Source organism: Drosophila navojoa, chromosome 5, assembly GCF_054131105.1.
Source record: "Drosophila navojoa isolate 15081-1374.11 chromosome 5, UAZ_NAV_1.0, whole genome shotgun sequence".
Classification (NCBI taxonomy): Eukaryota; Metazoa; Arthropoda; class Insecta; order Diptera; family Drosophilidae; genus Drosophila; species Drosophila navojoa.
Window position 1 is genome coordinate 21520858 of NC_142893.1, and position 17996 is coordinate 21538853.

General features: G+C 36.7%; 1 protein-coding gene across 1 annotated transcript; it reads right to left on the bottom strand.

Moving 5' to 3' along the window:
• Positions 1–16558: 16558 nt before the first annotated feature.
• Positions 16559–17716, bottom strand: LOC108655221 (protein crossbronx-like). Its single transcript, XM_089262020.1, has 2 exons — positions 17572–17716; positions 16559–17526 (listed from the first exon to the last, which is right to left on the bottom strand). Exon 2 carries the CDS (start codon positions 17516–17518, stop codon positions 16748–16750), a length of 771 nt encoding a protein of 256 aa, XP_089118146.1. The 5' UTR covers positions 17519–17526; positions 17572–17716; the 3' UTR covers positions 16559–16747.
• Positions 17717–17996: the final 280 nt, after the last annotated feature.

Consider the following 17996-nt stretch of genomic DNA (forward strand, 5'->3'; position numbering starts at 1 on the left):
AGTGGAGGCGGCTCGTTTGCTACGGCTGCTGTTGCTGTTGTTGTTGCTGTTGTTGCTGTTGCTGCATCTCCTTGCGCTCCCAGTGGTAGCCAGGCAGGCAAACAGGCAGACAGCAACAGCAACAACGTCGACAACAACGACGACGACGACGACGACTACGTGAAGCAGCACTGTTGGCTCGTTTTCAATGGTAACAGTTATCACACAAACTAATGACATGAAATTAGGTATTGGCTTTGGCTCCGACTGCCAACCAGCCAGCCAGCCAGCTTTAGAGACCGTTTTTTGGCTGACTCCGCCAGTTGGAGCAAAGCACAAAAGGTAACACAGCTAACTGCAACAACAACAACAACAAATAAATAGCTATTTGTTGTTGTAATATTTGCCATGGCTACCTTTGATGTTAAAGTTGAAACGGAGAATTACACTTGACAAAATGGTATTTACTTTTTGGAAATATACAGATGCAACAATTGGTAGAGCTTGGTAAAACATTATTACAATTGCATATTTAAGAGAAATTAAAATGAATGATTTAATATATACATGAAAATAAAAACTGTATGAACAATATAATTGGTGAGAGATTTATTAAAATAAATATTACATATTTAATATTAATCATATATTTTTTAAATAATATTTTGTTTATTTTAAAATATTTATATTATTTATTTATCTAATATTATACATACATTTTTTTAATAAGGCTTACAATGTCATATTCAAAGGGAATATATTTATATTATTCATGTATTTAATATTATACATATATCTTTTGAATAACTTTTGTATTTATTTTGGTTTCTCGCTGTGTATATTTTCGTCCGAGATCCATAAAGTCCCCCTCACAGTAACAGCCCCATCCCCTGGCTGGCTGGCCAAGCCCCTCGACTAACAACCGCTAAGCAAAGCCTTTAAAAAACCGTTACAATATGAACAACAATCTGTGTGGCTACCAAAACGTTTTCCCTGTGTTACAACTATTGCAATAATATTTTCGCTTTTCTTTTTTTTTTTTTTTTTGTCTTTTGGCCAGCTCCACTTTAAAATATTCCGCTTTGCTTTATTGATTTGTGCTACCAAAATTATCAGCAAACAAACCAAAAAAAAAGAAGAAGAAAAAGTTAATACAAAGGCAGCAAAAACAGGCCGAGTTCATGATCTTCGAGACAAATAGACAAAAAGAATCTCAGACAGCGCCATTGTTTCGGGATTTTCCGGTGAAATTTTAATAGCACAAACAAATTTTCACAATTTCTGCCAAGCAATTCAAATTTGGCCTGGCATTGAATTATAGCGGCTCATTAGGGCCCTTTTACTTCAATCACGGCTCGGCCAGCGAACCGAACGAACAACCCAAAACATTTAACAATTGTCCATAAAAGGCCCGAATTGAGAACCTGAGCGAGAACCACAACGAAATAATTTAGATCACGAATTGGTTGTCGTATGCAAATTAATCAAACGTCTTCAAGTAATTCAATAATGTCAAAACAAAGCAACGAAATCAATTACTTAACCGCTCGAGAACTTCATCTGTATTAATTACGAGAGAAGCTAAAGAACAAGAAGGAGAGGAAAAGATGGAATATAATATCAATAATGTTAGATAAGACTCTACGTGGAAAATGGAAAAGCAAAGGAAAACACAGGCCAAAATGCTCTCTCGGGGTGGTCGTTAAATGCACATTTATTGAAAGGAATCGGAGACAACATTTAGCTGTCTGCGCTTTGGGTAATCCAAGACGGCATTTAACCAATTTAATATTATTATCTATGATCTTGTAAAGCAACAGCATGTCAGCCCCTAAAACTCTCTAGCGCACTCCCCCCGCTCTCTCTCTCTTTCTCTCTGTCCGAGTCTCAATGTCACTGACTGTAATCAGAGAACAGAGCCAGGCAAACACAACTGGCCCAACCGCTGCAGCCAGCCAGAGACGAGCCGAACAGCAACGAAAATGAGTGAAATATTTTTGTGTGTGCATTGGGGCTCGGCGGCTCCGGTGCTTGCGGCTTGTTCTAATTGGCGCTTGTAGCTGCTTGTAGCTCGAACTACAAAAATCTCGGACTCAAATCTACAGCGTTCGGTTCTTATCTTATACCAGAAATGAGCATTCGACATTTGAGCAAAGAGCATTCCATGGCTGACAGCGCAATGCGACGACGACGACGCTGGGGACGACATTGATGCATGTTTATGTAACAGCAAATTGATTTTTAGCTTAAAGACAACAACAACAAAATATACAAAAAATAAGAGATGTACATAAGAACAGTTATTAGCGAAGATCTAATACCCTTTGTTATGTACACTGAGTAACATTTATATTCGGATTTTGTCTTTTTCAACTTCAAACATAATATTAACTGGAATTAAAAAAGTTTAAATGCTAAATTGTTGATTGAAAAATAATCCAACCGATGGGGTTTGGATCAATATAGTAAATTTAACATAACTAACAAGGATTATAATTCAATTCAATTCTATATATGCTTTATTTTCAAATTATCACATGTTGCTTAAAGCTAGCTTTTTTTTTCTTATACAGAGCTTAGACTTATTTGATGTCCATGCAGCTGAGATATTATATTTACATAGAATTTAATTTAAACATTTTTTTATATATTTAGATGGTAAAGGAAAATGGATGATAAACCTTTAGTTGGGACTTAAAAGACAACTTAAAACTAGATGGGAAGGACAAGGGCCCTATTAACTTGTAGTCAACGATTATACATAAACAGGAACAAATTTGGTAAAAAAAAACCTAATATTAATATTACTAACGTATTTCAAAGCTCTTAAATAACAATTAACGCTTTAAATATTATTTTTATATAATATCTTATTTATATATAAAAAATGCTTTAAATATTATGTATAGCTAATATTCTATTCATTACATATAACAATATTCTTGGTTTGGTTTTTATACTAATATCTTACAAATGCATAAATTTAATATATCTAAAATTAAAACTTTTTTTAATATAGATATAAAAAATATATAGAGCACAAAATATATACAAAATAAAAATATGTTTCTATTCATATTTTAAAACATTGATTTGATAAAATTAATAAAATATAATTATGAAATTTGAAACAATAAGAAAAAACTTTATTCTTTTTTCAATGTTTGTTGTTTGTTTGTTGGACTATTTGCATTTGTAGCAAAAATTGTATTTTACAGTAAAAGTTTATGACATATTTAATATTCTAAAGAGCTAATTCGCTGTCGCTGAAATTTCTCTTCACATATATAAATAGTATGAAAGCGATAATACCAAAAGCCTTCTTTAAATGTAAATGTCGGACATAATTTGAATGAGCATGGGAAATTATTTTAATGAAGACCATTTTTTTTATGACACAGACAAATAAAACTGTTTTACAATCAAAAATTAGTCTTCCCCAACTAATTCAATTCGGAAACTGTTTCAAATCCCATAAATGACTGCTGGAGGGCACAGATAAAACCTTTTTAATGGCACACGGCAACTCTCTGTCTATCTCTCTCTCTCGCTCTCTCCCTCTCTCTCTATATCTGTCTTATTTGATTTGCTAAATTTTACCTCAATTAATTACACTGCATTGTGGTTGATCTGAAAAATCTGGCCAATCTATGTTGCATGCATGTGCAGAGCTATGCGTTCGTGGTGTTTACTTTATGGTTAAATTGATTTTTGGCCGCCTGCTGGCGGTTTCTGCTTCGAACTGGGTCAACTTCAGAGTACCAACTGTTATCAATTCGTCTGAAAATTAAATCAGAACATTTTTAATTCATTTCACAAAATACTTGGTATGCTGCGAATGTGTGCCTGTGTGCGTGTGTGCGTGTGCGTGTGTTCATCTGTTTTAGTGTTTGTTGTGCGTTGAGCTTTGTGGTTTTTGCGTTTTTGTTTTCATCTAAAACTTTAATTGATTTTTAACCCGACCTTGGCCACAGACCAGCTCTGTGGATGCTAGGGCGGCTTAGGCGGCTCGGGCGGGGGTTCCCCCATCTGGCATTTGGCAATATGCAGCCACATGCAATCAACATTCATGCCCTGGCCGCAATGCTGAATTATTCATTATAAATTGTTGATGCTGGTAATTTATAATATTTGCCCAAGTATTTTTCGATACGAAGTTAACAATTTTTGCCGTTTGCCTGAATAGCTAGTGATTCGCCATTAGATGTTTGTGCCACTGCATAAATATTTTCAGTTGTAAAAATAACGAAATCAAATAATTGCGGTTATCTAAATTGAGATATCTGAAAATGTGCTTAAGATATCTGCATTTAAACCGAATATTTGCCATTGAGTGCAACCGTCGGGCAGCTGCTAATTAAACTGCACTTATCGCTGCATCTTTGAGAATTGCATAGAGGGGCACAGTTCGTGCCATGACCAGAATAGTCCATGCCAAGCCCCAAATTCGTGACACTCAATCAGACCCCAAAATGGGCGCCCTTAGCCAAACAGACGGCTCCCAAACTTTTGAGGTGCACCACAGCACTTACGTCACTAACAACACACATACACACACACACAGACAGGCGAGGCACTCGCAAATATGTGAAACAGGGAATTTAAATTGAAGCAAAAATGTGTACAAATATTTAAACATGTGTTCAGCTCTCCCCCCTTGGGGCGCCCTGAAGCTAAGTTGCATTCAATTAAAAGGATTTTCGATTTTACAAAGTTCGTTTTGTCAGGCCCAAGCGGAGGGAGCTGCAGCCAGGTAAATAAGAGTAGGCATGTTAAGCGCTTTCCACATGACAACTGCCACAAAGTAGAAAAGACGCAATTCCGTCTAGGCCATCAGCAGTCTATAAGTCCTGGCATTTTCAAATAGAGCAGACACAAGCAGAGCTCAACAAAAACTAAAAACGAAAAACGAAAAATCCAAAAACCGAAAAACCGACAAACGAAAAAATAAATACAATGAAACAGAAAAACCACAACAGAGTCTTGGAAAACAACAAGCATGTAGTTTAAATGTTCTGCCATGCGAACTGAATTGAAAAGTTGGAATGGCGCAAATTTGACTATGCCAAAAATTGATTAAATGCAACGCACATTCAATTCTGGGCGGGCGGAGATAGAAACCTCTCAATATGGGCGATACTTGGTGGTGCTAAGACTGCAATCAGCCATCGCCAGCTGACCGTAGCCAAAAGGCTCTGGCTAGAAAGAAAAAGAACCAAGTCGAGTCGACTTGAATCTTTGTCTGATGCGGGCACACTGGCTGTCGGCATCGTCTCGTCCTGTATGTTCTCTGCTCTACTGTGTAAACGTGTTGCGGACAGGCTCTGGCTTAAGTTTGCAAGGATATTTCTGTTTGTACGGCAAGTGTATGTATAGGTGTGTGTGTGTGCTTGTGTTGTTTGTAGCGCAGCTTTGTTGCTCAATATCGACTCAGCACACACAGCTACTACACACAAACTGGGTCAACTAAGCATACAATTTTTATTTTATTTTTGGGTTTTAAACACCTCCAACTCCGACTCCGTCGCCGTCTTCGTCTCCAGCAGCAGCAGGTAGCAGGAGTCGCACACGTAGTGCCAACTATCTGAGAATGACGCCAAATTACCAATGCAAAATATCCTGGTAGCATTTACCAAGCACAAATAAAATGAACCAAAAAATACAAAACAAAAAGAGAAGAAAAAACGTAACAAAATGGAACAAAGGAAAATGAAAATTTAAACAACGCTGTAAAAGAAAATTCGCTGCCATTTTGGAATTTTCTTTTTAGGCAGGCAACAGCTGCTGTTGCTGATGCTGTTGCTGATGCTGATGCTGCTGGTTGCCAGCCAACATATCTTGAAACTTGGCTCACATTGTCACACACTAGAGCAAGCTGTTGGCCAAGTCATTGCCACACGCACACACACACACACACACACACACACACACACACAGCTGCACAGGTGTTGTCGGCTTTGAGTATGATGAAGTGGATTGCAATGGCTCAGCTGTGAGAGCTTTGTGCACAGCATGTTGGCTAAAAGAAAAGAGGCCAAAGCTAAGCCGGGCTGCTATCCAACACCATTCAACGAGATCTTTTTAGCAATGTGCTGTGCTTGGCTATAAAACAGACCAAATTATAGGGTATTGCTTTCAGTTGTATACAAAATTGCCAAATAGAACAGAATCAGGAAAAACTTAAATGAATAGAGGCGATGTCACACAGTAGAAACATTATTAATGACGGTATTAGAGTTTAAAAATATATAAAAATATTTATTAGTTTTTACAAATGTTGAGGAACCATTTGTCATTTTACTGCACGTTTAATTATTCATCTGAAAGCTGTTAAATTTTGAGATTATTATTTATTAAGTTTCGTAGATATATATAATAATTTCTCTTAATGTGCACATGGGAAATACTGTATAATTAATACTGCTGTAGTTGTCTACACCTCAAACTACATAAATCTGTTTGTATTTATTGTATTTCATTTATAATCATTGGAAAAAAATATATATTTTCGCTCTCATTAATGACTCATCCAGCATATCCGAATTCCGCCATATATATATTTATATAAATGCAAGTATATTTATAACATTAATACAATTTCGTATAACTATATTCGAAATATATATCATTTTTCACTTTTATATATTTTATTTTATCTCACAATTAGGTCAAGATGTACATAAATGGAGGCTATATTTTATTATTAATATTTATGGCTTTGTCGAAAGCAAACAGAAAATAAACTCAATATTCTTTAATTAAATACAATAATCAAAACTCAGATAAAATTTTTTGTAAATATTTTTTCTTGTGCCCAACCAGAAATAAATTTCAGTTACTTCTGAATTCTTTCCTTACATAAACTATGTTTTTTTTTTTTTTTAAAAAGCTTAAGGCCATTTTATTCGATATTTAATAGAAATATTCCTTGATAGCGAAATATCGTCTGTTGAATTTGGTTATCTCAGTTGCCTGCTTGATACAAATGCGCATAATTTGTTTTTAGCTATATTTGTTTTTTTTTTCCACATTCTCAGCTTAATTAGACCAAATTAAAAGTGTACATTGCAACAGAAATGACAATGAGCACCCACAGAACAAAAAATAAAAAATAAAAAAAAACGAATAGAAAACGAAAAGCTGAAGCACTAATAGCCAAAGGGAAGACGAGCGAATGACTTAATCGCATTTGTGAGACTTTGTTGCATTCGCCCCAGACATTTGCCATAAAAATGCAAATGAAACATCGAAAGAGCGCCAGCGCAGGGCGTTAAGAAGAGCAAAGTCTAGTGAGCAAACAGTGATGGAGTGCAGGAGTTACGCCGTATCACGATGTTGGCTGTTGGTTAATGCCCTGGCTAATCCGCAGCCCGTTACGTTAATCCCCCCAGACAACAATTTTGTTAACAAACGAACATCAAAGGAAATAAAATGTGCAATAAATTTAATTTGCAGCTCCAAATAAAAATCACACCTTCTGAAGTAAATAAATGAGTTTTTGCTGCGGACCAAAGGCAGAAGGGAACGGGAAGGTGCAAACCCTTCAGCGCAGCTCAACTCCAAGTAGTAGGAAAAGCAAAAATAAAATAAAAATAAAAGCGCGACTGGCTACATTTTTATCGCTCGCCTTTATCGCTAAAAGTTGCCAAAAAGACAAAACCAAAAAAGTAACAAAAAAATAATGATATACAAAGTAAAAAAGTTTCAGAGACGACAACAAAATACTCTATATTGCTGTAAACTTGCTATGATTACCTAAATTATATTTGTGGCTCAGAAGTAAAAATTTAAAAATTGTATATATTTAGTTAGGAATTTAAATTATATTATTAATACATTTACCAACGCTTTCGCTAACTTTATCCATAATATTACACCAGCCTTACAGGGTATTCGAATGGTTATATTTTAAAAAGCGAGAGGGGCAACTTAATGCCAGTTATAAGCAAGTGGAGCGTGCTCTGTGTGTGGTTTAACCTAGAGTAAAAGAGCGAAAGACCACGTGAACTTGCAAGTGACTGCAAAGGGAACTCAACACTTGATCAAAATGCCACAGAGCGATTTGCATATTTTAATTAAATTCGCGCGCTTTTGGCCGGAACCCAGGCAACACAAGAGAAAAGCGCAACAAAGAGTGAAAGAGACATATACAGATGAGGGGGAGGTAGAAAAAGGAAGGGAAACAGAAAAAACTGTCTGCTTGCTGTCTTTGCTATTTTTTAAAAATATGTAAAAAGCGCGCAACACATGTGACCACAAGCGTATTAAATTTTGTGCGCACTCCAAACAAACGAAAAAACGTTACGAGCTGGAAACTTGGCTGGCTATGTGGGCTAGCTTAAAAAGAGCGTGAGAGAATGAGAGAGAGAGAGAGGGCGAGAGAGGGAGAGGGAGAGCACGCTCACACCCAAGAGGCGTGCCGCGGGCGTGGGGAGTGGGAGGGGCACTAGCCCGGGATTTGTGTCGGCCAAAGGTAGCCCCAACTAACGGAGTCGCAAAGTGACTGTGTGACTGAAAAGGTCGTACACTGTGCGAAAATTGTGCCAAGGGCCAAGTGGGAATCAGAGACAGCAAAGCTGACACCGAACGGAAAATAGAGAAATGAAAATCTGATGAGCGTTCGGGGAATATCTGTCGTATACGCAATACGCTCTACGATATTGAGCGCATAGCAAGTCGCCGGCAGCTGCAGCACACTGGGGCAGCTTGGCAGGAAGAGAATAATTGAGCAAGGAAGCAAAAGATTGATATTACGCTTGGCAATAGAAAGCAAGCGAGAAAATGGAAAGAATCAATAGACTAAGCTTGGCTGCATGGCATAAAGTTTAAGGAAAACGACGTTAAGAGATTGAATCAATAAGCGATGCTAAATGAAACATGAATAGAGCAGGAATACAGAGAAGATATATTAAAAAAAAAAAAAAAAACATGAGTGAATTTAAAAAAATAAAATGAATAACGTGTTGTTTCTTTATATTGGACACTTTACTTTTAATCTCTGTATACAAAGTGTTGTGTTTGTGAATAAAACTTACTATATTAACGAAATAGCTCAAAAGGAAAAAAATTCATTTTTTATAAACAAAGTCTTTTATAATGTATGTAAATAAATTAAATAAAACTTTATAGTTCGAAGGAAAAAAGTAATAAATATAAAAAAATAAAACTTTCTACATATATTTGCTAAATTAAATATTTTTTAATATCTTAAATTGAAAATAATTAAAGAAACGGCTTTAATATAATACCAAATGAAATATAAAAACAAAGCAAACTATTAACTAATTAAGCTGATACAAAAAAAAAATATATATATATATAACTAAAACTGAAACACAAATTAAATTTTAACGTAAAATGAATTCAATTCGCTATAAAAAATAAGAAAACAATTTTAATTTCAAATATGTTTAAAACTTTTCGACTGTTATACATATATATGTTATACATATATAATGTAAATCAATTTTTGTTCGCCTAATTTTTGGCAGTGTATTGCAGCGCTGGCCAAGCATTAAGTTTGTTCATATTGCAGGCTAGCAAAGCGCTCGGCTTGTGGCTGCTGCTGCTGCTGCTGCTGCTGGTGGTGGTGGTGCTGGTACTGTTGCCTGTTCATCCGCCCGCCCGCCTGCCAGCAACATGGCCAAAGCGCAGTGCAGCATAAAGTGTTAAATTGGATTAATCCACAAGATTTACGCTGCGGGTGATATCAATATGCTAACATGGCGACCGGCTACTACAGCAGCAGCAGAGGCAGACGCAGCAGAGGCAGAGGCAGCAGCCGTCGCAACAGCAGCGTAGGAAGTTTAACGTAAGCAGCAACATGTTGCTCTCGCTGCAGCCAAGCAGGAGACTGCGTCAGCACTTGAGCAGCGGCGGCAGCAATTTTATTAAAACCGGACGCATAGCGCAGCAACACCGGAAATACGCCAACACCAACACCAACAAGTAAGTGTGTCAAGCAGTTGTTGTTGTTGCTGCTGCTGCTGCTGCTGCACGTGAACGACCATGCAAATTTCAATGTGAATTTGGGATTAACGACGGCCGCAACTCGACAGCCTGGACCAGCCGCAACGTGAGCTAGTTGTTGAACAACAGCACAACAACAACTACAATTACAACAACAACAAGGCAATGGCAGTAATAATGCCTTGACAGGCAACAACAGAGCACAACAGAGCAACTCGGCGAAACGCGTTGATTATCCCAATCAGCAACACTTTACCAGCGTAAATCTATTTAATTTGCCATTGGGCTCCATTTCAATGGCCCCTGCCCCAATCTGCTGCCACTGCCGCTGCCGCTGCTGCTGCTGCTGCGCCTCGCTGCTAGCTAACTACAAATCAGCTGTTTGAAGCTCTTGTTGAATGTAATTGAACCTGTTCTTTGAGTTTTGTTTCGTAATTTATTATTGGCGCATGAGTTCTCGGACCGAAAGGAAAATAGCTGCAGCTCCAAGATCGTTGCGCATGATGTGAGCGAGGCATGCGAGGATCGCGTCAAGATCGTGCCTGACGCGTAATTGATTATTACGAGCAACAACTGCAGCAGCAGCAACACTAACAACAACAGTAACAACAACAACAACAACATCTAGAGCCAGCAACATGCCAACATAATGATGTATTAGTTAAAGTTGGCCAACCGGTTCGCATTTCGGCCATGAAAAACGGCTTAGAATTAGGCGGCCGTGATTACATGGCCAAGTGCGTTGAAATTGAAAAGAAGCGGGTCGGCACTTTTGTAGCCAGCCAGCCAGTCAGCCAGCCAACGTGTGGAATGTGGCAAAAGGCTGTTGGCCACAAAGTGTCCTCACTGAACTGAAATCAGTGCAGCAAACAGCGGAATGCGACATGGGCATGAGCACATTGTTGGATATGTTGGCTAATTGAATTCAGTTTCAGCGTCGCATTGAATTGAAGCATGCGATTTATGTGAGTTGGAAATTGCAGCAGATAGTTAATATAACATGAATATTATTATAATGTCAGTTAATAAATAAAATCGAGCAATCATTAAAACAGCCAAACAGTAATAAATTAATTTAATAATTATTGATAATTAAATATAGAAATGAATTTTTGTTCTCAAAGAAAATTTCTGCAAATATTTATAAATTATAATTGCTTTGTTGGTTTAATTTGAGTTATCAATGAAATAGTAATTTTACAAAAATAAATTAATAATTAATTTTTAAAATGTATGACTGAGTTTTTAAAGATTGTATATGAAATATTACTTATAAATAAACATTTATATTGAATTAGGTCGATGATTATTAGTATGATTATTATAATATAATTTCATTATTATTATTATTATTATTATTATTATTATTATTATTATGAAGCTACAATTAATAGATAATTGACTCCAACTTAAGGCTAAGCACTGGCAGCAGGGGCCTTCGACTGGATGGTGTTTATCGTAATTATAAATTATTTTTAAATTAGTATACACAGATTTTATTTTCTAATGGCATTATTTCTATATTTACATTTCATTTTATTTTTATTTAATTTCTTTCATAGAAGGTGGTATGTTTTAGATTTTTCAAGAACAATTTCATTATATTTAATTTAAATATGTGAACGAAATAATTTTATATAAATATTAAATAATTCAGAATATAATTCAGTGTGAATGCTTAATTTGAGTTATTAATAATGTAGTTTTTATATATATTTATAATATTTTTAGATTCATTTTATGATTGCCTATTAAATATTAAACATTTCTTTCAATAATCAATTTATAATTACTAATTAATAATTAATCTTTAAGACGCATACATTTTTGATTGTAATGCATTCAATTTTACGTAAAAATTATATGATTATATTATTTGTTGATTATTATTATTAACTAATGCAAAAAAATATTACAAATATTTAAAGACTTCTTGCTGTTCCTATTTCTATCAACAGCACATTTTATCATTAACTGCATACAGAAAAATATATTAAAATTTGCAAATCTCTAGAACAATCCGGTTTTTGGTTATTAAAATAACAATAAAATATTAGAATGTAGATACCTATATCGAATCTCATATCGCACACCTTGAAATCTATTGTAAATAAAAACTTATAATGAATCATTTTCCCAGTTATGCATTTGCATAACAATAGTCTTCAGATACATATACATGTTCACACATACATATATGTGTGTAGGTACCAGCACACATTTGTATTTCACACGTATCTCTGGCCATTGCAATGACAACAACTGAACTGCAGCTGATTCACTTTAAGCAACACCCCCACAGACGCTGAACGAATCCAAAGGCCATAATTCATAAAAATAAAGGCAGCACATATTCAGAAAGCGAGAGAGAACTCCAATTTTAATTGCCCGACATTAAACGACGTCGGCATTTGAGCAAAGTCACAAATCGAATATAGCGAGAAATCGAAAAGCTAACAGAAATACTGAAAGAGCAGCAACAACAGCAGCAACAACAGCAGCAGCAGCAGCAGCAGCGCTAGCAATTGCAATAGCAATAGCAATAGGAATACCATTACCATTACCATTACCAATAGCAATAGCAATAGCAATGGCAATGCCAATACCAATACAAATGGGATTCGCAGCGCCATAAAATATGCGCACGTTTTGGTTTTGTTTGCCGTTTGTTTGCATACGCGAGAGCCAAGAGGAACCAGCAGACGACGACGAATGGGGCATATGGTATGGCCTGGTCTGGTCTCGTCTGGTATCGTATGGTCTCTGGCCTCTGGTCTGGATCGGGTTCTCTTCTACTTTGTGCTGTTCGATTCTGGTCCAGACAGCATTTAGCGTACGATTTGGCGGCGCGAAAAAGATAAACTCATAAATTATGGCATTGAATGTCACATCGACGACGCGGCAGTTGCACAGTTGCCACCGACAATGGAAAAGGCGAGAGAGAGAGAGAAGGCGAGGCTGTGCGACAGCGACTGCAACTGCGGCGATAATGAAGCCCATTTTAAAGTCAGTGCCATTGAATGCGATTTGATTTACAATCCCATTTCGATTATAATCGATGATGATGTGTGTGCGCGCTTCGGCCATGCCGTGAACTTGCATATAAATACCAATCTGCGACGACAACACAAGTCTTGGCCAGCCCAATGCTAAGCAGTCGCCACTCGGCAGTCGGCAGTCGGCGATCGGCAGTCACAGGCCCATGCCAAAGTCTCTAGCGGTTTTCCAAGGAAATCGAACCTCTGAAGCTTTGATACTCTGCCCACGGGCCAGTTCAACGAGAGGCAGCCGGCTCAACTTTACCTGTTGCGCTCAAGCCGTTTGCAATTGCACTTGAATGCATTTTGGCTTACTTACTTGTCAGCCAAACGAAACGAAACGAAACGAAGCGAAATGAAGCTAAACGTAACGCCGATTGCGACTTCTTCGATGGTGGCAATTGTTTTGATTTCCGTTGATAACTGCAACAGCGGGGGCATTACCCATGCATATACTACAATCAATATATACCGATTTCACCAGGGAATGAATTTGAGTCGAAAGCCCCAAAATAAAAAGATATCAATAAAAAGAAATAACAATGGCCTTTATACTTTGTCACGCGTTGCTCGCCCCGCGCAGCTTGAAACAATTTTTATGGCATTTTAATTGAAGCTGAAAACCAAAACTGAAAGAAAATACGCAACTCTTCGCTCGAGTCTTAATTCAGCCCACGCAGCGATATAATTTATTACAACTTAATTGTTAATGTTGTTCCTGGCTGTTCTCTGCTGTTGACGCTTGCCCATATACGATATATACGTATGTATGTATGTATGTATCTTCATTTTCGAAATAACGCCCCTTAAATGAAGTTGAAACAAAGCCAGCGAATCTTTTGTTGGCATGAGGAACGGATATGAACAAGATCATCTAGTAGATAACAAAGTAGAATTTCAGAAATCAGTTTAAATTATAAATGAAAAGTGCTCGACTAAAAAATACCCTAGCTCTAAATACATATATACATAAATAGGCGATTCTTTAAAAAATGTTTTGATAAAATATATTGAATCAAAAAACAAATCTACATTCTATATTGTTAATATATTCTACCTTTATTTTTAACTCATTTCCATTATCGAAAACAAATTATAAAAATATATTGGATTATATAATTTTTTACTAAAATTATATTTTATTATTTTTAAAGAAAATAATTTTTATTTTGAGCTTATTCATGATATAGTTTTCATAAGGGTTGCGATAACAAATGATACTTACTATATGAACGACTATATATTTATAATCATAAAACAAAGAGCCGGATCGTCCTCTGACCACTCTAGGGTAAACTCTTTACCCAACATTCTATAGACACTAACATATTAAATAATACATATAATCACTCTTCACTCCCATTTTTAAAGCGCATTATGTTGTTCTGCTTAGATGTTGGCAAACAGGAAGCAGCCACAGCCAATTGGCTAGCAGCTTCAAAGATAGCAGCAGAGTCGAATAGATAGACCAAATGGATATATAGTCAAATGGAATGAAGTCGAGGCCATTGAAATGTAGACCACCAAAATTGTTTGGCGTGCATTTGCCATATTGTCTACTTAGCATCTTTCATGTCTCTGTGGGAAGGAAGCTGCTCGTATTTGTATCCGCCAGACAGGCAATTACAGTAAAAGCTCGCTGGCAAGGAAGCTCTGTGCTCAATAATACCAAGTAGACGTCAAGCCATAGAATGATTGCGTTTGGTGGACTCTTTGCCATGCAAGTTGACCATATATATATATATAAATATATATAAAGTCTCTCTCTCTCTATCTCTCTCTTTATCTCTCTCGGTATATATTGCTATATTAAGAAAAGTTGTACTAATTAAATAATAATTGTTGTTTAATAAAGCTTTCCATTAGTTCAAACTTCACTGTACTCTAAATGTGCGCCAACTTGGCAACCATAAATGGCCTAAAATATGGCACATTGCATTCGCATCCATAATTTCATGAACGATTTTTGGATACGCAACCAACTGCCTAACGACCAGGCCCATAAAAGAGAGGCACTCTCTCTCTCTCTCTCGCTCTCTATCACACGCACACACACACTATGTACCTCTCTTGGTCTATTTCTCTCTCTCTCTCTCTCTCTCTCTCACTGTCCGACTCTGCTGCAGGACAAAGTGCAGTGATAAATCAAATTGTCACTTTTGTATATTTTGCACCAGCTGTCGACGGCCACCAGCAGAGCAGAGGCGTGCGAGCTTTTAATATTTCGCCATACCAGTTGCAGTTGCAGTTGCAGTTGCAGCACATTGCACAAGTTGCCACAATCTGTAACGGTAACTGTGTGACGTCTTTGGCGACAGGTAATAGGATGCTTAATTATAATTATTGAAGATAATTCCATGTTATAGATGTTAATATTGAAATCATTAATATAGCGCAGCACTCTAAACGTCAGAGCAATAAAAAAATTAAATTAAAAACAAACTGTAACAGTTTCTAAGGGACATTGAACATTATTGAGATTTTTAAGGCAATATTCGCCATTTAATCACAATTGGTAACAGTTAACATACAAACATTACATACACATGTATCTACGATAATCTGTTCCCTCTATAAAAGCACTTAACATAATCAGTTTAGAGTGGGAACAGATTATTCTGAATCGAAAACTGTTCCCACTCTGGTGACTTTGCGAACTGTTCTGGCTCTATTATTGCGATTACACATACATGCACACATGTAGTACTATTCCAGAATATACCGCATTTAATTAGCAACGCACCCATACAATTGTCATCCACATACATATGTATGTACATACATGTATGCATTTAAATACATATGTAAAGAATAGCCGTGAGCATGAAAACATAGAGCGTTGAATGTGATGTAATTAATGTAAAACACTAATTGATCGATGTAGAGCACTAGAAAAATATATATTATTTTAAAGTATGTGTACATGTAATTATAAATGTATTTTAATGCTTTAAATTAGAGAAGGAGGCGTTACAAACGCACACCCATGCATTGTAGATATGCTGTCCCAATAGGAATTGCTGGCTTCAAATTTTAAAAACACGGCAGATACATATACACATACATATGTATGTACATATGTATGATATACACAGTGTTCACATTGAAACTCATTATACGCGCACGTACTAAGTGGCATTTGATTAGCTAATTGCACACTTCATATTTTCCACTAATTAGCACTTATGTATAACAAAAATTTGCTAAAATTTTCTAGCACGCGAAATTGAAATACGACGAGTTGATTGTTACAGAGATGCTTTTTGCACTGCTATTGTAATTAACTGCTACCGATATAATTAACTACATAAGTATGTGTGTATGTATGTTTATGGAATTGGAGAAATGCCAAGCGTCGACTACGTAACATTCCACAGAATTAAAATAATTACTGAAGCATGTAAAATAACATACATACATAGCTTGGACTATAAACACTTTGGTTAGTGCTATAAATAAAAAAGTTCGCAGAGTATCGATATCGATACTGTTGGCTGCTGCTAAAGTTAACATGCTGTTATATGTAAGTGATGTTAACCAATATCCCAATATGTTAATTTGGTAGGGAAATATGACAGTTTTACTTTTAAATTTGATTATTGTCCACACACAATCAGAACATCATTTGTAATATACTTAACATTAGTGTTGCACATCTATGTATGTACATATATGTATGTGTATGATGTTCAACGACAACTAGGGTGCACGCACATTGACCAGTACACTTTTGTGCAAATAAAAATGCGCTAGTCACGTGCTCACTCCACTAATTCCAGGCTATTAAATCCTCTAGATTGAGCTTCTTCCTCCGCGAGCAATTGCCGAGCAGATTCGATGCGGGCCACGCATGTCGAGGGCGGCGACGCCGACGTCGGAAGAGAGTACCAGCTACTGCTTTTGATGCGTTTCATCATGGCCTGATGCTTTTCGGGACGATAGCGTTCAAAAATAATATAATGTGGGTCATTGATTGGCGGTTTATCGAACATATGCTTCCAGCTCCAAACAATGCTAGCCTTGGCGCGCAGAGCAAAGTCCACACGATTGTTGGCCAAGAGCCGCAATGCTTCCATATTATTGACATCCGTCAATGCAATCGGTTCGCCGTCGTGGGAGTTGCAGACGCTGCCCTCGGGATCGGCGAATACAGCTTGAATATACTTGAGTACGTGCCAAATATGATGATGATCCTTGTTCCATTCCTTAAAAACGGGGCTCAGATCTAGGCTGTGCGATATGGGGCAAATGTGCGGATGGAAGATGTCCTTCTGAAAGATGACAGTGGGCGGACAGTTCTCGTCGGGAAAATTATCGGGCAACAGAATAGAGAAGCGGAATGCGCTCTCCGAATACATCCCACTATGTATGAATATCACACCGAACCAAAGCAAGAGACTGGAGTAGCTGGGTAACGCATAGATGCCCCTCAGTTGCTTCTTCTCTATCATTTCATACTCGGCGAGGACCTTGTACCCTTGATTGATCAGAGCCAATGTCTTGTTTTTGGTCAATGTGGTCTCCAAACACATGGCAACAGCTGAAATTTACGATGCCAATTTCAACAAACTTGCATTCGACTCACTAAAATTTTGCACAATCCGGACAGGTGGGGTGGAATTTAAACGGAGAGTGTGTGCTGGTGTGTGTTGTGTTGTGTTCTATTGTGTGTAATGATTGAAAAGTTTAAAAGGCCATTATGACAAAAATATCCCACAATTTGAAACAGTTGTTACTAGTGTTTAAATAATATCGCTTAAAATATCGATATCGATATGGATAGTGTAGCCAGGGCTGCAATTGTTGATGTTGGTCCATCTTTATAAAAAGTTCTTTGTTTTTTGTTCAATCTAAAATTTATTTAAGCTGAAATTATTTTAAAAAATATATATATATGTCAATTTGTTTTCATTTGAGCCGCTTAACAGAGCAAAACATATGCTTTGAGCATATATCGCTATCGATACTTTTTGCAAACATTGCCAATTTGAACAACTGCCATTCGCTGTT